This window comes from Phyllostomus discolor, chromosome 1 (assembly GCF_004126475.2).
Source record: "Phyllostomus discolor isolate MPI-MPIP mPhyDis1 chromosome 1, mPhyDis1.pri.v3, whole genome shotgun sequence".
NCBI classification, from domain to species: Eukaryota; Metazoa; Chordata; class Mammalia; order Chiroptera; family Phyllostomidae; genus Phyllostomus; species Phyllostomus discolor.
This window is the reverse complement of record NC_040903.2, coordinates 209,432,097-209,455,821: the sequence shown is the minus strand read 5'-3', so window position 1 is coordinate 209,455,821 and position 23,725 is coordinate 209,432,097. Positions and strand designations below refer to the sequence as shown.

The 23,725-nt window shown below is 56.9% G+C and overlaps 1 protein-coding gene across 4 annotated transcripts in view; it reads left to right on the top strand.

Moving 5' to 3' along the window:
• FBLN5 (fibulin 5) overlaps positions 1–23,725 on the top strand; it is a 74,885-nt gene that overhangs the window by 38,669 nt on the left and 12,491 nt on the right. For all 4 annotated transcript variants that reach the window (XM_036013286.1, XM_036013284.1, XM_036013278.1 and 1 more), the window contains exons 5-9: positions 6,400–6,522; positions 9,845–9,961; positions 13,820–13,939; positions 19,162–19,284; positions 20,570–20,696. In XM_036013286.1, coding sequence (XP_035869179.1) covers positions 6,400–6,522; positions 9,845–9,961; positions 13,820–13,939; positions 19,162–19,284; positions 20,570–20,696 — 610 coding nt within the window. The remainder of the gene's footprint in view (positions 1–6,399; positions 6,523–9,844; positions 9,962–13,819; positions 13,940–19,161; positions 19,285–20,569; positions 20,697–23,725) is intronic.

Below are 23,725 nucleotides of genomic sequence, written 5' to 3'. Positions count from 1 at the left end.
GAGGGACCTGCAGGGAGGGGAGACACTGGGATGCCAGGGCTGTCGCCTTTATAGGCTCTGCCCAAGAACACTCCCTTCCAGAGCGACGGTCTGTTTGTTTTCGTTCCAGTCCCAGTTAGGACCAAGCCCCATGCCCTTTAAGGAAAAACACCACGTCTGGATCGGCCACAAGCAGCCGGTCCTCATACTCTCAGGGCATCTTGATGCGTGATGCTTGCGGGGGGCAGGGGGGAGGCATCTGTCATCTCCCTCTTGCCGCACCCTCTGCCACGGCAGTGACCCTGCGTCCACTCCACTGGCAGAGCCTCGCGGGCTTGGCCAATGCACTGCCCGGTCTGAAAGCGGCGGAGGTCAGCTGATGTTTACCAAGCCCTCGGGATGAAAACCGTTGCTCAAGACCCGCGCAATGTGATCCCCATTAGCGGCACAGCCTGTTTCCGTGGACGGTCAGCGCCGGAAGGGGCCTTGCAGACTCTCCTCCCGGCTCTCACTGTGTGGACAGAAAAGCAGGCGTCACAGAGAGGCGGGAACCGGCCTTCCAGCTGGCTTCTTCTAGAAGGAAAGGATTTTCTGTTGCTTGGAACAGGCACCGCGTACTTGCGGCCTAACCTGAGACAAGACGAGCGAGCCCTTGCAGCCTATGCTTCCCGTCGAGCGTCAGGAAGCATGCTATAAACACACAGAGATCTGGCTCCTCTCGACCGCCCGGGACCCGCAGACACAAGGAGAGCAGATGTCCTGGGAATTCAGGACAGCGCGAGTTCTCCAGCGCTGAGGTCTTTCATTAAGCAGGTGTCTGGGAAGCAGGCCCCGTGGAGCTTCCAGCCTTGGCTGGGCTCGTCTCGCCGAAAAAATGGCACCGGCCCAGCTCAGCAGCAGGCCCGGAGCTGGCCTCCAAGTCGGAGACGCAGGAATGTGCCATTGTTATTTTCTCCTTTCTTATCAAGCCCCGTTAGCTGGAGCGAGGAAGGAGCAAAAGCAGGCTGGGAAAACATGTTGTTTCACCGGGTAAAAATTTACTACCAAGGAAAGGATTTCACCGTGTCCAAAAAAGGACTAGTGAAGAAGGCCTTTGGGCGGGCAGGGTTGTCCAGACACTCGGGGACAGCGTCTCCCAGTGTCACCCAGTGAGAATGTCTTCTGTTGGCCGATGGCTGTGCTCACGCGGGAGCGGAGACCTTCTGCTGAGGCTGTGGGCACGGGCTCCCAGGGCCAGCCCTTTGGGGGCACTGTGCGGGGGAGGAGGACACACAGGAAGAGGAGGGAATCACGCGTCGTGGTGCAGAGGCTGGTCCTCCCTGGCTGTGGCACCCAGTGGGACGCACACAGGCTTGGGCCTTCAGTGTCTACCATGACGGAGTCACAGATGGATCCTGGGAGGCTGACGTGCAGAGGGGGGCACAGCTGAAGCCCCGTGAGGAATGCTCCTGCCTTCCTGCGCCTCTCGTCCCAGTCTGCTGGCGCGTGCCTGGGGCTCTGGGGGAGCAGGCTCTGGCTCTGGCTCTGGCTCTGGCTCCGGCCCTGGCTGAACCTCAGAATTAGCCACGCCTTCCAGCCCCAGGGCTGTCACCTTGGTGTCTGTGGTGAGTTCCAGAACACAGCCCGCAGGAGCCAAGCTGGAAACAGCGCGGCACCAGGGCCAGGAGTGGCGCTCCCGGGCACCTCCCCCTGTGCCCTGCAGCGGCCAGGGGGCCTGTGGGCACGTTGTTTGGTTGTGAACACCCCTCGCAGCCTCTGAGGCAGGCCGCCGAGGCTTTACCTCGCACAACACCCGAGGATCCAAGAGGGCAATGAACTTGCTCAGTAACCCTCGGTGATCACGTGCAGGAGCCTGGCCACACACCCAGCTTTGCCTGCCCCCGAAGTCCTTGTGTTATTTGTATTTTTATTTTTTACCCACTAGCCCTTTCGGGGGAGGCTCAGCTCTTCAATCTTTTCTCCTTTAGCTTTGGTGCAGGGAGAATGTGCTCCCTGTGGGCGTGGGGGAACTGCGAGTTTCTGCTTTGTTGAGTTTTGTTTTGCAGCTTTTGCAGGACACTTAATTTCGGTCAGAATTTGTGTTTGGAAAGCAGTTGCAGTATTTCCCTTTTACAGTACAGGACTAAGTGATGAATTATACATTCGTATATATATATATATATGTATATATATGTACACTATGTATATTCAAATGCAGTAAGGAGCTGGCATACACACCTGTACTATCTACACTCAAACGCACATTAGCCTGTCGCCCGGCCTGCAGAGGTTTGCACACAACGGCCTATGAGCTCACGCTAGGCTGGCACTGGCACCGTTCGCTCAGCACGGGACAGAGACGTGGACTGCGTGCTGTCTTCGCAGAACCAGCCGCTCCCGGGAAGCCCGTGCCACCAGTATTGACCGACGGTGTGAGACTGCGAGGTCCTGGGCCCGCCCGACAAGGAGACGGCTGCCTGTCACCACTGGCATCCGTCACAGGCGCCTGCCCCTGGGTGTCTCTGTGGCCCTCGGCCCTCCCCACGCCGTCCCTGGAGTCCGTTTGGAAGGTCCCGCTGTTTGCCGTCCAGGGTTGCTACGGGGTGGGGGGTGTGCTCTGAGACTGGAGGCCTGCCCTCCACCTGGAGCCTCTGTGAGACCTTGCCTGGACTTGAAGGGTGTTCTTTATCCGCCCTGCGTCCTGCATCTGCCCACCTGAAGCTTCCGTCGGGCTGGGGACAGGAGATCCAGCTGGGGGTATGAAACCCCACAGGGATGCCCTAACGTGAGGCTTGGGGGCCCTCTTCTGCCTGTGGCCTCCTGGGTGGTATCAAGGATGATGATGCTGAGTGGTTCTGCTGATGTTCCTGCGTCCGCAGTGGTCCCGGACTGGGCCTGTTCTCACCGAAGGGGCATCTGCAGAAGGGACGGCAGCTCGGACTAGGCTGGTGGGCCCGCAGAGCCGCGCTGCCCCATGCACAGGGTGATGCCTTCCCAGGCATCCCTCCTTCTGGAGGAGTCATCGTTCTGGAAGAGTCAGCAAGAAGCCCTGTCCTGCTGGTTGCCGTGACAGCGGTGGGCGTTGCCCCATCTTGGGGGAGGAGCCATGGCTGTCCCAGTGCCATCCTCCCAGTGCCCAGGCAGCTGGCTGCAGCTCCAGGAGCAGGTGGGGGTGGATGGGGAGCTGGCAGAGGACTGTCAGTAACGTCTGCTCTGGGGATCGGGGTGGTCACAGGGCGTGTGCTCGCCGCCAACTCTCCCAGGTGACCCGAGGTTTGGGAGGACACGCACACCCACGCACAGCCTCGGCAGGGCACGGAGGATGCACGAGAGGATGAGTGACCGCACGGCTGGATGCACACGGCCCTCTGGCCTCTCGGGAGACGCTTCCCAAGTGTCACACGGCAGGGAAGGAAGTCACTGGCACAGTCTGCATCAAGGGTGACGGCGCTCACGGGGTTGCTGGGACCTGCACTTTTCCGCTGATGCAGAAAAGCACGCTCTGCCAAAGAATGTCCTTGGAGGGAGTCGGTGTATTTTTCCTTCTGTTATTTAAGTCAAATGCATCTAATGTAAGCGATTCAGCTGTGAGCTGGAATGTGGGATGGATGGGTCTCCTCGCCCCAAGCGGAGCCCCCACCGTGAGCGGGCCCAGCGTCAGCGCCACCCGCCGTGTCACCTGGCCGTGGGTTTCCATGGGGCGGGTTGCTTTTGGAGTCCACACAGCAGGACGGTCTTGTTAGCGGGTAGGCTGGGAAGAGCTCGCCTGGGGGGTACAGGCAATGATGCTTGGTATCCATGTGTCCGTCCGTTCACTCACCAGGCAGCCCCTGAACGCTTCCTGTGGCCACAGCTTTCTACCAGGTGCGTTTTGAGGATACAGAGCTAGGGCACCCCCCAAAACTCCAGGGACTTCTGTTCTCCAAATATATCTAGATTGACAGTCCGTTCAATCAGATAATAGAAGTTGCAAATTTACTTGTTTCTTTTTTTTAAGATTTTATTTATTTATTTTTACAGAGGGAAGGGAGGGGGGGAGAGAGAGAGAGAGAGAGAGAGAGAGACAGAGACATCAATGTGCGGTTGCTGGGGGCATGGCCTGCAACCCAGGTATGTGCCCTGACTGGGAATCGAACCTGGGACACTTTGGTTTGCAGCCCGAGCTTACTTGTTTCTTTTGAATGTACACCAACAGAAATGCAGTATAACCAAGCTAATTCCTTAACTCTGTAGAAGTGGTGGAGCTTTTTAAAGAATGAACTTTAAAGATTTTGGGTCTAGGTTTGACTGTTCTGCATGTGCTTGGGTATGTGCGTGCACACACACGTGCACACTTGCGCCCCACGTGCGCTGCTCAGCCCAGTCTCAGGGCCCGCACGTGTTCCTTCTGTGCGGGGCCCTCGGGCACTCGGTGTGCGTGCCAGGCACCCAGACGGAGCCTCGGGAGCTCGCTGTCACCGAGGCCCTGTCACGGCCCCTCTCTCCTCGGGTCTCCCTCGCCCCGCACTCCCTTCGAGGCAGGAGAAAGAGCACACATTCCTGAGGCGACGCTGTTCCCAGGGTACAGTTTCCATCCATCACGCCCCTCCGGAAAAATGTAAATATGCTCCCGCCGATAGTGGCATTATTTATTATCCCAGGCTGCCACACGGGCTGGAGCGGGCGCGGCTGCCGGCCAAGCCTTATCCGTGGTTCCCCTGGGAGGCTGCTCTGGGAGGGCAGAGCCGGGGGTGGAGGGAGGGAGGCTTGGGGGGAGGCGGGAGCTCTGGCAGCTGGGCTGGGGCTTTGCCACCGAGGCTGCACACGGTCAACGTGTCGGGGCGGAATGGGGCTGCCGCCACCTTGGAACCAGGTCCTTGGAGTCGGTCCACGTTTGGAGGGCGGAAGGCTGGCTCCACACGGTGCCCAGGCACATGGTTTTTTCGGGGGTGGGAACCGATCCATCTCGTTGGCGTTTGACTTGTGGCAGGTGGGTAGTGGATTGTGCTGACGTCACTCAAATCCGAGAGGCCGCTGCTTGCCTGGCCGACATTTCGTTGAGCCAGCCACGCTCGCTTCCTGTGCACACAACGGAGAAGGCCCGTGCGACAGAAGACCCTTGTTCTCAGGGCGCTTACACACCGGGGCTGCGGGTGCCCCCGCCCCACTGCACTGCAATACGCAATGTCAAGAGGCAGGCAATTTTCCGGGAGGGGCAGGAGAAGGCACCCAAAACTCAGTCCGATCTCCTCTGCCAGGCCTGCCAGCTCCCTCGTGGACCGGCTTGGTCCTGGCCTTCACGACCACGGCCGTTCCCACACAGAGTGGGCTTGGATCAGGCAGGCCACGTTCCCATCTGGGAGGTGGGGCCCCCGCCCACTGTGCAGGGTGATGGCAAGAACCAATACAGTAAGCTGGGCACGCTCCCCAGAGCTTTCCATGTTGTTTCCAACTGTGCGGCTGTCTGTCGGGTGGGGGAGGGGGAGGAAGCTGCAGGGGAGCCAGCCCTGACTGCAGTGATGGGGAGCCATAGGTGCAGACAGGTGTGGCCGGGGACGGACGCTGGAGTCAGGCCAGGCAGGCCCAGGGCTGTAGGTCGACGTGAGAGTGGGTATCAGGAGGTCCCGTGACAGGATGCTGCACGCTCTCCCTAAAATTCAGCGTGGGGAGACAGCAAAGAAGGGTTCACCCTAGCGGAAACGAACAGTTTTGTGCACCACCTGTGTGCACCGGAAGTCTTGACAAGTAGGACTTGGCGGCAGCTCGGTCATTGTGCACTGAAGCGCTCCGTGAAGACGGGACTGACTTGGACAGACGCACCTCCCCACTGCCAGGCGGAGGGCGGCGGGCACGGAGCCGTGTAAACAAGCCTGGTGGTAGCCGAGGGCGCGAGAGAGCAGCTGCAGGAGTGGAAGGAGTGCTGGCGGGCTCCGGGAGGCTTCTCGAAGCGGGGGGAAGCCCAAACCCAAAGATTTTTGTGGAGGGATCCAATCCAGTGACCCGAGGATGAGCCTCCTTTGGCGGGGGACATTTCTGTGTTCTGTTAAGGTCTCAGAGGTGTCATAGCTCTGCGCACACAGTAGGTACACGAAAGACCTCTATTTAACCAGCGGAATGGATAAGCCTAAACAAAATGCATCTCTGGAACAAGTGATGGTTGTTACCCAGGTGACTTGCTTTCGGAAAATGATGGGGTAGGACGGCGGGAAAGAGCTCGTGGGTGTGCGTTCTCTTCTCGGCCGAGTCCCTCAGAAATGGGTTTCTGGGGAGCGGACCGGCTCCGCCCCCTCAGGAAGGGCCGGCGTCTCCTCTCCTAGCGACGCTCCTTGGGGAGGTGCTCCGTCTTCTTGGCTGTAGCCCAGGGACGCGACCCACTGCCTGCCAGCAGACAAGCAAGCAGCTGGCCCCTTGGTGGCTCTCAGTAGACGGAGGTGACGTTCCTGGAAATCTGTCTCATTGTAGATGTGGACGAGTGTGCGACGGACTCCCACCAGTGCAACCCCACGCAGATCTGCATCAACACCGAAGGCGGCTACACCTGCTCCTGCACGGACGGCTACTGGCTCCTGGAAGGCCAGTGCTTAGGTGACAGCTCTGGGGCCCACGGGGACTCTTGGAGGTGGTGACGGCCGGGGCGGGGGGTGTGAAACGTGGGCCAGCTGGGGGTCCCTAGGGCAGGGGGCCTTTCTTTGCAGGGGGCGGGGACGTACAAGCCTGGTGAGCTCCCATGTGTCATGCATCACCACCCTTTCAAATCCGTCGTCACCATCACCGTCGTGTCCTCGTTAGAGATTTTTCAATCCTCATTGGAGGATATATTTTTTAAAGATTTAATTATTTATTTATTTATTTTTAGAGAGGGAAGTGAAGGAGAAAGAGAGAGAAACATCAATGTGCGGTTGCTGGGGGTCATGGCCTGCAACCCAGGCATGTGCCCTGACTGGGAATTGAACCTGCGACACTTTGGTTCGCAGCCCGCACTCAATCCACTGAGCTATGCCAGCCAGGGCAGAGAACATTTTTTTATTGCTCTTTTTAGAGAGAAAGGAAGGAGGAGAGAGAACTATAGATGCAAGAGAAGCATTGATTGGGTGCCTTCGTAGGCACTCAGACCCGAGATCTGTGCTGGGACCGGGGATCCTAGGTGTCTGGACCGAGGTGGTTACACCTTCAGGTGCCCCGGCTGGGAATCGAACCCAAAACCCTTCGGTTATAGGATGATGCTCTAACCACGGAGCCACACCGGCCAGGGCCGTCAGAATTTTTGAATGCATTTTTAAGGCTCCTGTCTGATTTCTATCCACACTGTTTCCTCTCCTTCTGAAAGCTGACATCCAAGGCGGGACATGGTAAGGTGGGGGGTTACCCTGTCCGAACCAGAGGTCACGCTGAGAGCAGAGAACAGTTTGCGCAGTCACAGAAAAGGTCACGTCTCCGGTGTGTGGACCGGTGGATTCCGAGCTCACGCCGTCTCCTCTCGGCCCCCCACCGGAGCCACCGCCATGCCCACCCCGCTAGCTGGTCTTCCTTTTTGCCGTGAAACAGCCAGTCATCCCCAGCTGAGAACCTTGTTTCTTGCCGTTGGCACCCGCTGTGCGATCTCTCTGTGTATTTTTGCTGGAGGGCTGTCTCCCTTTCCGCCCCTCTAGCTTTGGGTCCAGCCCAGTGGATGAATTCACAGCAACCTCGGGCTGTCAGTTCCAGTTCTCTTCCTGGGGTCTGATTGCGATACCATGTTCTCGGAGAAGCCCTGCCAGTTCAAGTTCTCTTAGACGCGGCTCTGTTGCCTGCAAGTCAGTGCCGGGGGAGCTGAGAAACAAGCCCCGGCCGACCGCATCATGGAAACCAAAAAAGAAGGTTCTTTTGTCCAAGCCTCTCTGGCCTGAGACGGCATTGGGGCCGGCTCTAGGGCCCCGTCCGTGGCCTCCTCCGGGCCTGATAAGCCCGCCTAGACGTGGCCTGGCTGTGCCTCCCAGGCACGCCCCCAAGAGCTGGCTGCCCACGGGCATCTCAACCAGCCCCAGCGATTACGGAAAATCTGATGCCAGGGCTTTGAACATAAGCAGATCATTGTGAGTGAGTTATTTGTACGGGAACTTAATATGTAGCGTTTCAGAACTGGAAGGGATGTTAGATATTATGTCATTCAACTTGCATGGAGCTGGAAACCGGGCCTCCAAGAGGAAGGACGTTTTGGACAAGGCGAATTCGGTCTAAAATCCGCTCTTGTTTCTCAGTCTGGTTTTTTTTTCACCACAAGGGGGCGCAAGAGGGGGGGGTCACAGGGACACACAGGCTGAGTTGATAGCTGGGACAGAGGAAAGCCCTCCCCATCTGAGGGGGGCCAGCCCCCAGGACATTCCGGTACCCACCTGGGAGGGTGGCTCGTCCACAGAGCGGGACGCTCTGGGAGGGATGCTCCTGGAGGCCATCGTGGCGTCACACACACGGCCTGCCGCTAACCCAGGTCCAGAGTGAAGGCCTTTACTCCTTGTGGCTGAACTCAGGCCATTCTCTGGCCAGACTCGTCTTTCTCTTTTAAAACCCAAGTTCCTGAACCATCCACCCCCCCAACCCATGCACATTTGGAGGCATTGCTTTTGAAGAAAAACCATGGGCAGGGGACTGCCTTTCCTCCAGGGCACCCCAGGATGTCCCCCTTTTCCCTGCCGCCTCCCTGTCCTCAGTGATGTGTCCACCTGCACCCAGGAAAGAGGTCGGCTGGCGGCTGCACAGGCCGAGGTGCCTTCTGAGCAGGAGCTGCAAAGCCCTGGTGGCGGGGGGCAGTGGGAGGGGCCAGGTTAGAAGTGGATGGGACTCAGAGACAGAACAGAACCCCAAGGGTGGGGCGCAGCCTCTGAGGAAGGTTGGACAGCAGGCGGGTGGTGGTGGGACCCTGTCTGGCAGTGGATGGTAGGAACCAGGCACAGAGACTGAGGCTCTGAACGGCGTCCGCAGCCCTGGGTGGACCCTGGTTCCAAAGGAATGAGGGTCCCGGGAGGGAATGTGGTTAGTGTAGGGGGTGGTGGGGATGCAGTAAGAACCAGTGTAGCTCCAGTCACATCGGTCGGTGACAACAGGTGCCTGTGTAGGTGAGGACTCTGTGTCCACCCGTGCCCTTCATTCAAGACATCTCAGCCTATAGCAGTGAATGCTGCAGCCCATCCATCAGCCCGTCACCCTGGGGCGTCGGGAAGTGCTTTCCCAGGGACGCCAGGCTGCCCATTGACGGGTACCTGTTGGCAGGGAGGCCATACCTGCCGCTCGGCTAAAAGGACCCGTTCACTCACAGAGCTGCCTGCTCAGCATAGACCAGCCACGGCTGGGAAGAGGTGTGTTTGTCCAGGGTGCTGTGTCTGCTCTGGTGCAAGTCGGAGACCCCGGGGGGCTCCGGAGGGAGCCCTTGTGTCACTGGGTTCACGGGTCCCTAGACCCCAGTGCTGCCAGCTCATCCTCACCTACACTTGCCCTTGTTCCCGACACCTGGACACACTGGTTGTTGGTGGGGCCGGTGAGGAGCCTGTCGGAGCGAGGCTACCAGTTCCTCTTACACTTTGAGCTACCTTGTCCCTTCGCGGGGCCATGAGACATTGACATAGAATCTTAGAGTTGGCTCTTCCTGTGGGTAAAAACCCTGCCCACTCGGAGCGGAAATGTCCCCTACAACTTTGAAGACAGGTTCAGGCGTTCACGGGAGTGAGATGGGTCAAGGAGGGTCACGGGGAGACTGAGCCTTGGAATCCAGAGGGTGTCACGGTCGCTGCCGCTCCGTAGGCGCTGTCTCCACGTCCGCTCCCCCGGCTTCCCTCCGTGGTCTCTGTCCCGCAGGGACGGGCAGCTAGGACACCGGGGGCGGCGGCAGTGGTTGAGAAGGAGTGTCTCACCTTGTGCGCGTCTCTGTTGCCAGACATCGACGAGTGTCGCTACGGCTATTGCCAGCAGCTGTGTGCGAATGTCCCTGGATCCTACTCCTGTACGTGCAACCCCGGTTTTACCCTCAACGAGGACGGAAGGTCTTGCCAAGGTACGTGACCCGGACGGACGGCGACTTGGCCACGCTGTCTCATACACAGTCTGACGGTTTGTGTTGGCGGGAAGCGCTGTCCCTGCTAAAGCGCTTCCTGCTGGTTGTCTCCGCCTGCTCCTCCCTCTGCGTACAGAAACCTGAGACCTGAACGGAGGTTATCTGACACCTGTCGAAAGGTACGCCGGGCACTGCTGAGTTTAGGAGCACCGTCCTCCATCAGCCGGGAGCTTACGCCCGAGCGCATTAGCTTCTCCCTGCACCCCGGGAGGAGTCCTGCTGGCTTTCTCGACTACTTAGAAATGTTCTCGCATATCCTGTAGCCCAAGTTCAATTCCTGGGGCCAAAGTGGAGCGGTCAGAAAGAGCTCCTGACCCTCGATGAATCACAAAATGAGCACGTACACTCTCGGCAGGGCTGTTGGGGGCAATTCTGACGCCTGTCACTGCAGCTTTTCCCCTTCGGCCTGTGCCAGGAGGGCCTGCCGCCTCAGCAAAGAGTCTGGTGGCGGCGGTCCCCCCACTGCTCGGCATTCCCCACAGGAGCAGAACGGGGCACAGGCGTCTTCTGGTTTCCACAGGATCTCTTCAAACACTGATAAGGAAGACAAACAAGCTACGTGCTTAGGGTAGTTTCCCTCCGCAGGTTTCTTCTGCTCAGGAAGTGAATGGGCGACTTAAGGCTCGAGGAATCAGTGCGAGTCCCGCCTGGCCGCCAGCTCCCGCCCCCCGCCCCCCCCCCCCCCAGGCCGGGCCTCCAGCCCCTGGCAGCGGCCCCATCCAGGGAGGAGGCAGTGCCGGGGACTCAGAATGAGGTCTTTGTCTGGAGTCTGCCACCCGGCTTTGCGGGGCCCGTTTCCTTGTCACCCCATCCTCCGAGGTCTGGCTGGCAGGCTCCCGGCCAGCGCCTGGGAGGATATTGTGTCTCCATTAGTTCAGTCGTATCGAAATCCTTGGGTAAACAGGAAGGCATCAGCGTTAACGCGTTTGATCCTGCGTTCTTGGGACGTCTCTCCTCCAAAGCTGGTTCTGCTGATTGTTCCAAGGAGTCTTGGTTGTGTTCCTCTCGCCAGGAGAGGTCATTTTCTTCTGAGAGTGGAGACGCGGTTGGGAGATCGAAGGCACTGATAGAGCAGGGTGTGCCCCCCCACCCCGCCGCCCCCTCGCCCCCCCACCCCAGCCCAGCCCCGTCATTGGAGCAGGAGCCAGCAAGTGGGCCCCTGGCTCTCTCGCTGCTGGGATAAGCAGCTTAGGACAGACGCAGGCTCCTCCGTGCCAAGGCCGAGGGCTGGACGTGCCAGCCCAGGTTTCCCCCAGAGGCTGGCTCGGTGCACCCGGCGCCTCCTGAGGAATAGCCAGGCACAGCAGAACCGAAAGTCCCATGTGCCCTTGAGGCCTTTCAGGGCCGGGCCTGTGGCAAGGAGACAAGGAGCAGATAGGACACCTGGCAGCGCCAAGGCCAGCAGCAGGCAGAGCACCCAGGCCGCACGCGCACCTGGCCCCTGGGATGTCGCGTCAGTGGGGCCCACTGGTGACATGGAGCGTTCCCAGCCCCCGGGAGCTTTCATAATGTCAACACCTCATGCGAGGAAGTGTGTGCTTTGCACTCTTCCGGGCGTGGTCACGTCTGTTCGTTTCATTGGATCCCAACAATGGCCTCGTGAGGTAGGCTGGGCAGGAGTTTGTGGCTCTGCTCCCAGATGAGGAAATCAAGGAGCAAAAAGGTTAAGCAATTTTGGCCAGGGTCGCTCAGCCAGGTGGTGGCAGGGTGGAGAGTGGAACCAAGGGCCTTAGCCTTCCTGTCCAGCAAGTGGGAGTGGGGTTCGGGCTGCTCCCACAGGACTCGGAAGGACGTTTGGGCATATGTGTGGATCCCAGGGCTGGCGGGGAAGGGCAGCCGGGGCTCCTGGGGGGCAGAATCCTTTGGGTCAGGGCTCCCCCAACCTCCCAGATGCAGACAGGGACTGGCCTGGGCTTGTTAGAAACCGGGCCATGCAGCAGGAGGAGAGCTCAAAAGGAATGCACCGGAATCATCCTGAAACCGTCCCCCACCCCTGGTCCATGGAAAATATGTCTTCCATGCAACCAGTCCCTGGTGCCAACAAGGTCGGGGACCATGGCTTTGGGTCCTGCTGCTCGGCAGAAACCTCTGGGAGCTGAGAGAGCGTGGGACTCAAGCTCATTCACCTCTGCGTGACCGGCGTCTGGCCGGAAGCCGAGCACGCCAGCCCCGGTGCTCGCCAGGGCCATTCTGCCGGAGCCTGCGCCCTGCAGCTGGGCCCCGAGACCTCTCCCCTGCTTCCCGGGCAGAGGCCTCCAAGCTCCCGTGGGCACCGGCGGGGACAGGTATCTCGCCAAACCCTCCCTGCATGCCCGGCTATTATTTCTCTTTCTCCAGATGGCCCCACACGTGCCAGGAAGCAGGAAGTATGTGGGCACGGGATTAGCCCTCCGCTTTAAGAAAAGCTCCTCAAGCTGCTCCTGGTGAAGGCATGTGGCTCTGACAACACTCCAATCTCTGCTCAGAGTCTGAAGAGGTTTACTGGGGCTTTCTGAAGAGGAGAGACACTCTCTCAGCTGGAACTGGGGTCCCTGGCATCAGGAACGTGGGAGAGAGTGGGCTGGAAGCTGGTCCCCCTGCGTAGTGTGGGAGGGGGCCCCCTCCGCCCCCCGCCACCTCCGTGAGCCGTGCAGAATGAGCCTTGGGTTCTGCAGAAAGACCCTGGACTCACCTCCCAGCTCCGTCCGTGCCCTTGTTATGTTTGCACATCTGTCAACCTTAAAACAAATGTGAGCACCTCGCTCGCTGGTGTGTGACTGATACACAACGAACTGCATTGTTAAAGGCACATGATACCATGAACTTTGGCATGTCCACACCCCGAGAAAGCACCGCCACTCTCGAATAACGAACATTCCAGCCTTTCTAACAGTTTCTTATGCGCCTGTGCCGTCCTCTCCTTGGCCCACTGACCTTGTAACGCAGGGCCGTGGCCCTGTGGGGGATCCTATTATTATCTATTGTTGTTGGTGATGTTATTTATGCATAATTGTCCTAGCTTGGGCTGCCCTGACAAAATATCTTAAACTGGGGGCTTACACAACAGAAATGTATTTTCTAACAGTTCCAGAGACCGGAAGTAAGTCCAAGGTCAGGGAGCCAGCGTGGCCAGGCACTTTGGAGGGCGCTCCCCCTGGCCTGCGGACGGCCCGTGTCTCTCTGAATCCTCACCTGGCAGCAAGAGCAAAAGCAGGCTCCCTGTGTCTCTTTTTACAAGGGCACTCATCTCATCGGGGGGCGGTCCCCATGCTGGGACCTCGCTTCAGCTCAATTATTTCAGAAAGGCCCTGTCTCCAAACACTGTACCATTGGGACTCAGGGCTTCCGCATGAGTTGGGTTGGGGACGTTCTTAGACTTGTCACAGTTACTTAGTTGTTTACCTGAACGTCAAAGTCAATGGCAGTGAAGGGAGAGTTCGTTGGGAATGGAATGTAGCAGGGGACGGGAAAGAGCAGCTATTGGCTAGAAGTTCCTGTTGGTGACCTCGGGGAGCGGACTTCCTAGGAGGGGTATACATGGGTATGTGCATATATGTTCATGACATGCAGACATGTTGCTTCTACCCTTCCCACTCCTTGACCCCAGAGGGGCATGTGGACAGCACCCCTGATTCTCCAGTGAACACTTTGGGGGCTGACGTCTCGGTCTGCCAGGTCCCGGATGGAGGTTCGCGGTGCCTGTGGGCCTGGTCTCCCAGCCGCAGGTTTGGTGGCCGGTGCGTTTTCATCTGCCTCGTGACAGCGGGCCTGTTGTTGTGGGGACGGTCAGTGACGCGCTGTGGCTCTGGCTCTCCGCAGACGTGAATGAGTGTGCCACCGAGAACCCCTGCGTGCAAACCTGCGTCAACACCTACGGCTCTTTCATCTGCCGCTGTGACCCGGGATACGAGCTGGAGGAAGACGGCGTTCGCTGCAGCGGTAATGAGCTTTACGGAGCGTTGGAGGTTTCCGCCTGCACCCGGGACCCGGGGGTGGGAGGGCGGAGGTCAGTGGCTTTCTTCACAGGTGTTTCCTCTCCTTCCCAGAAGCCTCTCCAGTTTGGGACATTTCCCAGTGCAGTGGGGTCACAACCCCACAAAACAGAGACAAGTCACTGCTTGAAAGGTGGCACGGGGTCCCACCTTCCTTGTCGCTTGAGCCCAAATGCAAAAACCAATGGAGTTATCCTTGAGGGTCTGAGATGGGGGCGAAGGAGGGACGAAGTCACCCAACTGGTGTGAGTTGTCTGTCCTCAGCCAGCACTGACCCAAGTCCTGGGATCACAGAGACAGTGCTAGCCCAGGGCAGCCACCCTGGACAGTTGGGAGAGGTGGCCGTGGGGTGGACGAGGTCAGGCGTATGAGTGCAAACACTTGGCGAACTTCTAAAATCTCTGCAAACACTCGGTGCTCAGCTCCAGGCCCGGCTCGTGGGGAGCAAGCAATCAGCAGTTTTCAGATCGATGAGTGAAGGGTTGAAGAGCGAATGGATGAAATCTTAATTTATTGTGAGAACACAGATGTGATGGCTCAGCCGACCTTTTATAAATTCCCTTCCAGCCCTAGAGGCCGAGTTTCTGCCCATGCCAGATGGTAAATCCTGTTACAATTTTCTTATTAACTCATGTAACAAGAAACTTGTAAACCCCTTGAAAAATAGCGACAGCCTCTCACTCATATTTATGGGCGTCCTACACAGAGCCATGCATACCGCTTTCATTTTCTTCTTCCTTTTCCTCTTTTTTTCTCTGTTGTTTGTTTGTTTGTTTTGGGGGTTTTTGGTGAATGTTGAATCCAGCCCCAGCCCATCCACTGTTGGCATTCTCAGCAGTCAGTGGTAGATGAGCACAGTCCAAATTAATAAAGCTCCGCTCTGGTTTTCAGAGTAAGTGGGCCATGCCCTCGGGTGTGACAATCTTTCTGTCTTGCGGAATGGAAAGTTTCCTAATCCGGGGTCTCGCTGTGATGGGAGCTAACCCTGTCGTGAGTGGGGCTGGGTGCAAGGACAGCTGTGCTCTGGGGACAGTGTTCCCTGAACAGATGAGCCCCCCCCCCCGGGGGGGGCCAGGAAGCTGGAGCAGTGAGTGAGCGGTGACAGGGAGTCGTGCACCAGTTCCGCGTCCCTCCCAGACGCCGAAATGAAACACCCTCAGGCCTGAGAAGCCACGTTCCCCCTGGATTTCAGCTCCCCGCCTGGTGCTCTCTGGGGAGCCTGGGCTCAGGGACGAGTGGGCGGAAGGTTTGGATTGGGAGAGGACCAGTTGTTTCTCCAGAATTCCCGGCGCGTCCCCAGAGGTTTACCGGCCACCCGCAGGGGCGGCGCGGGGGAGTGGCTCTGGAGAGAGAGGCCGGTTTCTGGCTCTCCCGTTCCGTGCTCTCCCTGGGCGGGTCCCTCCCCAAGGCTCAGTTTTCTCCTTCATTAAAAACAAACGTGCCCCCTCGTCGGATGGGCAGTCACACAGGTGAAGTGATGGGTGCACCTGAGTGTTGTCACCGGGTCCCGAGTCCTGTCTCTGAGCACAGGTGGAAGAGGCCGTCGGCTTTTCCAGCACTTTTCACGTCCCCGGTGGTTTGGCAAGGGTTTTCATTCAGCTGACTTGCTTTCCCCAACACAGCTAACCCCTCCGCGTTCACCCTGAGGCCCACTGTCCTTAGACTCAGCGTGAGCTTGACCCCTGGACGCCGAGGGCTTTAGGGCTGGCCTCGGACAGCACTGCGACAACGAGAGAGTTTGCTCCCTGCTCCTTCCTGTGCTGCCCACTCCTCTGCTGGTCATTCCCCCAGGAACGTTACCCTCGGTGTTATCACAGCCAGTGTGGCTCCTCCGTGGCACCGGACCCTTCCCAGCTGCGTCCCCTTGTCCCTCAGGGTCTGTGGGGAAGAGCTGATCCCCAAAACCATGGTGGGCTCTCATGTGGATGAATGAAAATGGCCTCATGTGAGCTCCTGGCCACAAACTGGGCTTGTATTACATTGGTTTGGCCCAAAAGTCTGTTTAGTTTAGTTGGGTTCTGTTTTTTTTTTAAGATTTTATTTATTTATTTTTAGAGAGAGGGGAAGGGAGAGAAAAAGACAGGGAGAGAAACATCAATGTGTGGTGCCTCCTGGGGACCTGGCCTGCAACCCAGGCATGTGCCCTGAGTGGGAATCGAACCGGTGAGCCTTTGTTTCACAGGCCAGCGCTCAATCCACCGAGCCGCATCAGCCAGGGCTGTTTAGGTATTTTTCTGTAGAGTAAAAGACACATACTTCATTTCCACCAATAACTTCACTGATTTGGATATTTTGAGTGTATTGGCTCTCTCCCACTATAGGCTTCTAGTGGGTAGAGGCCAGGGGTGCTGCTAAACACCTTCCAATGAGTAAGACAGCCCCACAGCAAAAGGTTATTTGGACAAAATGTCAATAGTATCAAGAAACTTCGCAAACTACTTTTGACTCATTCGATCAATCACAGCACCTTTTCCACACACTGTGCGACTCTTTTTGTGTGTTTCAGTTGCATTTTTACCTTTCTTGAAATAATAAAGGGTAATACGCCAAAAATGTTATTTTCTTCCATCTTCAATATTAAGATGGCTGTACAAAAATTCACCAATTTTGTCACGTTTTTTGAAATGCACGCTGATGCAACAGCTGCCACAATACAATCTAACAAAATTGTTCTGGATGACGTTAAAGACAACTAAGCGCTACTCGAGCCAGGGTAAGAAAAAACTAAACAAACTTTTTGGCCAACCCGATATTTCAGCTCTTCGGCCTGGGGCTTGCAGACCCTAAGACAAACTGGGTGTGGATGTCAGGGCCCCTTCCTGCCCGGTGGGAGGTGGGGGTGGGTGCTACCATCTCTGCCTGCACGGGAGCTCACCCAGCTCCAGGCAGTTCCCCCAACCTCAGGACTCCCCAGATCCACCCGTTTTCAGTCCTGATGTGATAGGCTCAGGGAGACATTACAGCATTGTGTTGAGAAGTGTAGGAGCTGGAGGCTGGCTGGGCTCAAATCCCAGCTTGAATCCAGGTTGCCCATTATCTGTGACTTAACGAGTCACCACACTTCCTTAGACCTCCGTTTCTTCTCTGTAAAATGTGGCCCCCAATAGCGCCTCCTTCAGAGGGCTGAGGTGAGAATCAAATCAGAGGAGGCGGGTAGGGCAGTGAACTCCGTGCTTGGTCCCTACCCAGTCTCAGGAAGTGCCAGGGTTTACGACTGCCCCTGCTGACGGCATGAAGGAGTTTACGAACTGACCTATTTTCAGCCTCCTTGAACCTGCCTCACCCCACTCCAGGCAAGAATTCTCCATAGCGGGGCCAAGCAATAGAACTATAATGTGAGCGACAAATGTGACGTATCTGTGATCTAGTAGTCCACAGAGAGTGAGGCCCCTCTGTGTTCTGATGGGCTGGGGCCAGAGACACGGACCCCTCAGGCTCCCAGGGGCGTGGGGGAGGGGGTGTGGCAGAAGCAGGTCCCACCGTGCATGCTTTAACTTTCAAGCCAGCAGCCCGGTTCTGCTGGCCACCACCCATCTCCTGAAGATCCCCGGAGAGCCCGGAAGGAAGGAGTTTTTCCTCCTTGGACGTGAGAGGCATGGGGCATGCAGCCGGAGTCCTCCGACGGCGGAGGAGCCTCCTGCTCTGCTGACGCCCACCCTGGGCGACTCCAGCAGCCGTCCGAGGGCTGTTACAGCGATCCGAGGACATGCCACTTGGGGAAACTAGGGAACGCAAGTTTTCGGGAAATGACATGAAATGAAAACATGTTTTCTTTGGCATGTTTACTGAATGACGCGCACACGGGGGCTTCGTTGCCAGAGTGTGATAAAGAGCTGGCTTTGCTGCAGCGCCTGCTTCTGCATCGGTGGCCACGGAGGCTCCCCGTCCCGTTCCCTCCTGTCCCCTCCTGTCCCCTCCTGTCCCCTCCTGTCCCGTCCTGTCCCGTCCCCACCTCTGCAGCCAGACAGTGGCCCAGCGCCAGGTTCCCGGGTCCCAGGGCCCTCCTGAGGCAGGCAGGCTGCCACAGGCCGCCGTGCCCGCCCACCCCATGCTGCTCTAGAGATCTCTCGTTCCGGGAGGTTTCTGGATGTAATGAAGTTTTAATATTGGGTTGGCCAAAAGGTCTGTTTAGTTTTCCTATAAAATGAAAGCCACATTTTTCATTTTCTCCAATAACTTGATTGATTTGGATATTTTGAGTATGTCGGCTCTCTCCCACGATTGGCTTCTAGTGGGCAGAGGCCAGGGGTGCTGCTAAACATCTTCCAATGAGTAAGACAGCCCCACAGCGAAGAATTGTTTGGCCAAAATGTCAGTAGTACCAAGAAACTTTGCAAACCGTTTCTGACCCGTTGGATCAGTCACAGCACCTTCCCATACACTGCACAGATCTTTCTTTGTGTTTCAGTTGCGTTTTTACCTTTCTCGAGATAATAAAGCGTAACATGCCAAAAATGTTGTGTTATTTTCTTCCATCTTCAATATTGATATGGCTGCCCCAAAATTCACCAATGTGGTAAGTTTTTTAAATGCACACTGATATGACAGCTGTCACAATACAGTCTGACAAAATTGTTTTGAATGAAGTTAAAGACAACTGAGCACTACTAGAAACTATCATACAGGAAAAAAAAGCAAACAACTTTTTGGCCAACCCAAATATAATGGCCTTCTGGGTGTGTCCCTTTTTAGTTGTGATTTTAGGAATAATATTGTGTTTCAACTTGGGACGATTGGTAAAGTTGCCCTTTCAGAGGACCAGGACCAGTGAATGATTTTCGGATCCAGGGGAGGAATCCCACACTCAGCAGGCAAACAAATCCCACCTCCAGACTCAGGGGGTGGGTTCACCTACGGGGCAAGATGAATCAGCAATGACTAGATAATGTAGCAGAGCCAGAGGCAGAGGGTGTGGGAAGCCCAGTGGAGACAGGTTTTACCTCCCTGTAGAAAGTAATTCCCTAACAATTAGGGCTGTCCTAATATCAATGGGCTTCCTTATAGGTAGTGAGCTCCCCATCTTCAGAAGTATTCAAGCAATGAATTGGGAACTTCTCAGCAGTAAAGCTGTCATGTGTGTCAGAAGGGTGTGGAAGCTGGAGTAGATGGCCACTAAGCTCTCCAACTAGTCTGTGATTATAAACAGCAGGCGTAACTTGTCACCCCCAGACATGGATGAGTGCAGCTTCTCCGAGTTCCTCTGCCAGCACGAGTGTGTGAACCAGCCTGGCACGTACTTCTGCTCCTGTCCCACCGGCTACATCCTGCTGGAGGACGGCCGCAGCTGCCAGGGTAAGGCTGCGGGCGATGTAAGGTGGGGCCGCCTCAGGGTGCTGTCCCCTGGGGAGTCCTGCGCCGCTTTGGGAAGGTGACGGGGTAAGAGCATGAGTGGGTGTTGGTGGCTCCCAGAGCGGCAGGCTCTGGGCAGGGTCCCAGGGCCGAGGCCTTCCTGCCCCGGGATTCGTCCTCTGGCCCCAGAAAGGACACACCCACTCTCACTCCTGGAAGTGGACTCTGCAGAGAGAGGCGGCTTCCTGAAGGGCCGGGGCCGCCTCCCCAGGCAGGTCTCTGGGGGACACTGAGGACCGCTCCTGTCCTTACCAGGACATCTGTGGCCGGGCCAACCGGGGCCCAGGCTTTCTCACGGCCCCTGGGGGCCCCTGGGGGCCCCTGGTCACTCTTCCCCTACTGACTTCCTAGAGAGCGGGTACCAGGGGGACCTCGCGCAGCTGACTGCTCGGTCCCTCAGAGGGTCGGGACCCCAGGCTGGGTAAGGGGTGGGTCTTGTGCAGAGGGGCTGCCGGGCCCAGCCCCCGGCCCCGTGCTCCACCCTGACCCCACACCAAGCGAGTGTTCTCCGTAGCAGCGCTGAGCAGTAGGAAAGGAGGGGGAGCTACGAAGGGAAGCCACAGACACAGGGTCCGGCACAAACGACGCCCCCTTTTTTTTATCACAAACTCTTTTATTACAAAACTGGGAGCACGTAATTCTGCAATGTACCAACATCACATGTAAGCACCCCACGTAAGATTTTAGGTGAAATGTTCACATTAAAACCGTCAGTTATTACACCCATATTGTCACCCTGCCAGCCACACTCCAGTGGGCCTTACTTCTTCCGGACCCTGTACAATTTAAATTTTCCTAGTAGCCACATTAAAGGAGTAATTCTTTTTAGGTAAAAAGAATTTTAGCTTCTTCATTTCTTTAATTTCTTCTTTACCTGAGCAGGTCAAATTAATTTTAAGACTATATTTTATTTCACGCAATATATCCAAAATAGGATTCCCACATGTACTCAGTAGAAAAATTAGTAATAGATAGTTTACATTCTCCTGCACTAAGTGGTCCAGTCTGGAGTGTATTTTCCACCGACCGCACGTCCCGGTGTGGACTCGCCCCCTTCCGAGTGCTCAGGGGCCACGTGGGGCCCGCCGTGGCTGCCGTGCTGGAAGGTGCGGCTCTGCAGCAGGTCAAGGGCAGCCCTCACGCCCAGCCCCACAGCCCCGGGCGCATGCAGGGCCAGCGCCTGGGAAGTACTGCCCGGCCGCAGCCTCCCGTCCACCCTGCCTTTCAGACATCAACGAGTGCGAGCACCGGAACCACACGTGCACCCTGACTCAGACGTGCTACAATTTGCAAGGGGGGTTCAAGTGCATCGATCCCATCCGCTGCGAGGAGCCTTACATCCAGATCAGCGATAAGTGAGTCATGGCTTCCCCTTGGGGAAAGGGGGTGTGTGTGAGGGGCCCGGGCGGAGGCTGCCAGTGTGGTGTAGAGGAGAGTCCACCTGCCGGGGGGCTGGGAAGCCTGGGCCACTGCCACGCGCTCCCCCCGCCCCACGGTTCTTGATCACTCGCCCACTCATGCCAGACCTGTATGACGATTCTCCAGGGGGCGTCCAATCTTTTTGGCATCTCTGGGCCACACTGGAAGAAGAAGAGTTGTCTTGGGCCACCCGTTAAATACATTGTGGCACATAATCACACACAAAAAAATCTCATACTGTTTTAAGTAAATTGACAGTTTTGTGCTGGGCCACACTCGCCACCACTCTGGGCTGCATGCAGCCCCGGGGCCGCAGGTCGGGCACCCCTGCGAGGGCCAGCCGGGAGGGGAGGCCAAGGTTACAAACCTCCTTTCCCTTTGACAACTTCGTGCTGGGTACACGGGTCTTTTTAGGGCGGGACTTCCAGCTGTCCTGGGCATGGGGTCCACCCGGTGGTCTTGTCAGAGTCTGACCCAGCGGGTGGTGGCACAAGAACCCGGCTGTCTGGCGAGCACCGGGTGACACGGGGGCTGCCCGTCTCTCTGGACTGGGCTGCGAGTGGCGAGGAGCAGGAGACGTCATTAGAAAGTTCCGAGGACTCGAGGGTACTTAGCTCGCTTTAATCATTTCCGATATCAGAATGTTCAATGTGTTTTACCGAACCACCAGGTGGCAAATCTTAGAGCCGAGGGTAGAGTGCAAGCGAAGACAAGCTCTCCAAAGTACAAGCCCTGGACGGTGTTTTTTCTGTGCATGGTCTACTAGGAGCACCTTTTCCTTCCTTTAGTCCCCACTTACCCACTTCGGCTCCTCCTCAGGCCACACACACACGCACACACACACACACACGCGTGCACGCAAGTGCATGCATGCTCGCCCTCTGCCCTCCTCTCCACTGGGGGCACACTGACTGCCCGGAGCCCTGGGATGAATAGCACATGCCCATGGTGTCCTCTGGGAATGCAGCACCCAAAGGGGATGTGTGACTTAACCAGTGTGTTTCCCTTCTGACCAAAACCAACAGAAGGAGACAAAGCAGCGACAGGCAGGCCCTGCAGCGACGCCCCCTCCACTCCTCACTGAGAGCCGTGCCTCCAAGCAGCCCTTTGGAGCTGGTTCTTTGATTTCTGGCTCCAGGGCCCTGCTCGGCGGAGAAGCAGAGCTTTGGGCTGTGCTCACCGGCTTCCATCCCGGTTCTCGCTGGGCATCTCCAGGCTGCCCATGTCTGTGGCCGGGAAATTGTCCCCATTCGACCCCCCGAAGCACTCAGCTGGTGCGTTCCTGGTGAGGTCCCTGGCACGCCGCTAAAAATGCTCAGTGACTCCAGCCTCCTCTTCCAGGCCCTTCCTCGTCCAGGTGTCCTGTACTCCTGCCAACCCGGACAGCACACGCCCTTGGGTGTCCGGCCTCCCGGCCTGGTGTGCACACTTCCTGCCTGGGGGAGGCATCGCTGTCCTCGCCACACGGACAGATCCGAGCTATCTTTCAGATCTCGGCCCCGTGCCGCCTCCCGCAGCTGGTTGTGATCCTCTGCAGCTGGCGGCCATCACTCCTCCCTCCCACATCTTCTAGAGAGCCTTCTCTGTGGGACACGGGACACTTGAATGTGGCCATTTGGCAACAGGGACATTCGACTTGGCAACTTTGATGCAGCCTTAAAGAACAAAGCTTCAAACATTCTTTTCTACATGCATGTAGTCGAGCTCCTGTCATGCACCAGACGCTGCGCTAGGCGCTGTGGGGTTTGCTCTCATGGCCGTGGGGGAGAGAGACAGGAAACATGCTGTGGCAAGTGAACAGCAGCTGCGTTCTGATAGGTTGTGATTGGTGCTGCAAACAGGGAGAACAGAATGCACAGAACGGAAGACGGGGTTGGACCCGGTCGGGGCTGGGAACCTGTGAGCCCTCCTGAGGAAACAAACGGCCTGTGGGCTGGAGCGGGAAGGAGCTCTGGTTAATGTAACGCAGAGTAGAAGAGCAAGGGGAGCAGCAGTATGCAGGCTGCAAGGCAGGAGCGACCTTGATTTCTTCAGGACATAGAAGGGCCCGAGGTACTACAGCCTTGTGAAAGAGTGGACAGTGACTCAAGAGGAGGTTAGAGGCATTGACAGAGGCCAGAGCCCAGGGGCGTCTCAGAGGTGAAAGTGGGTGATTCGTTTCCATTCATCTCACGATGGGTGGCGACTGTTGCCTCCTTGAGCAAGGTTGAGACATAGTCTGGTTTACGTGACATAGGGCACTCTGGAATGGGCTGGAGGGGGAGACCCATGGGGGGCCATCGCAGGGATCCAGGTGCAGTGACAGTGGGGATGGTCACACAGAACTGGCTGAATTTGGACAGTGTTTTGGAAGTAGAACCAATAGGTTTTGAAGATATCCAGTAGACTGGGAGTTAGGGGACAGTGGCAGACATGTGACAGGCTCCCTTTTGCTCTGGCCACCAAGGCTTGTATCCACAGGTGTCCTCAAGCTGCCGTGAACACTGAGCCCCAGGGGCATCTCAGGGACCAGGTGAGAGATGGGAGGTGGTCAGAGTCAGTTAAGGGGTGCCTACCACAGGCGCTCAGTAGGAATCAATGGTTTTATGTCACGACGGTGCTCCTCCTCGTGCTCTGAATTCGCTGCTTTGGATGAGAGACATTTGTGTCTGTGATTTATCTCCCCCGATAGACGGCAAAACTATGTGAGGTCAAGATCTTATTTACCATTATAATTACAAAGTGTCTTAAGGTCATGTCTTTTTAAAAATTATAATGTATTGGTTATGCTGTTACAGTAGTCCCAATTTCCCGCCTTTACTCCCCTCCACCCAGCACCCCAACTCCCTCAGGCAATGCCCCCACCATTGTTCACATCCATGGGTCACGTGTGTAAGTTCTTTGGCTGCTCCATTTCCCATACTGTACTGTACATCCCCATGGCCATTCTGTAACTACCCGTTTGTACTTCTTAATCCCCTCACCT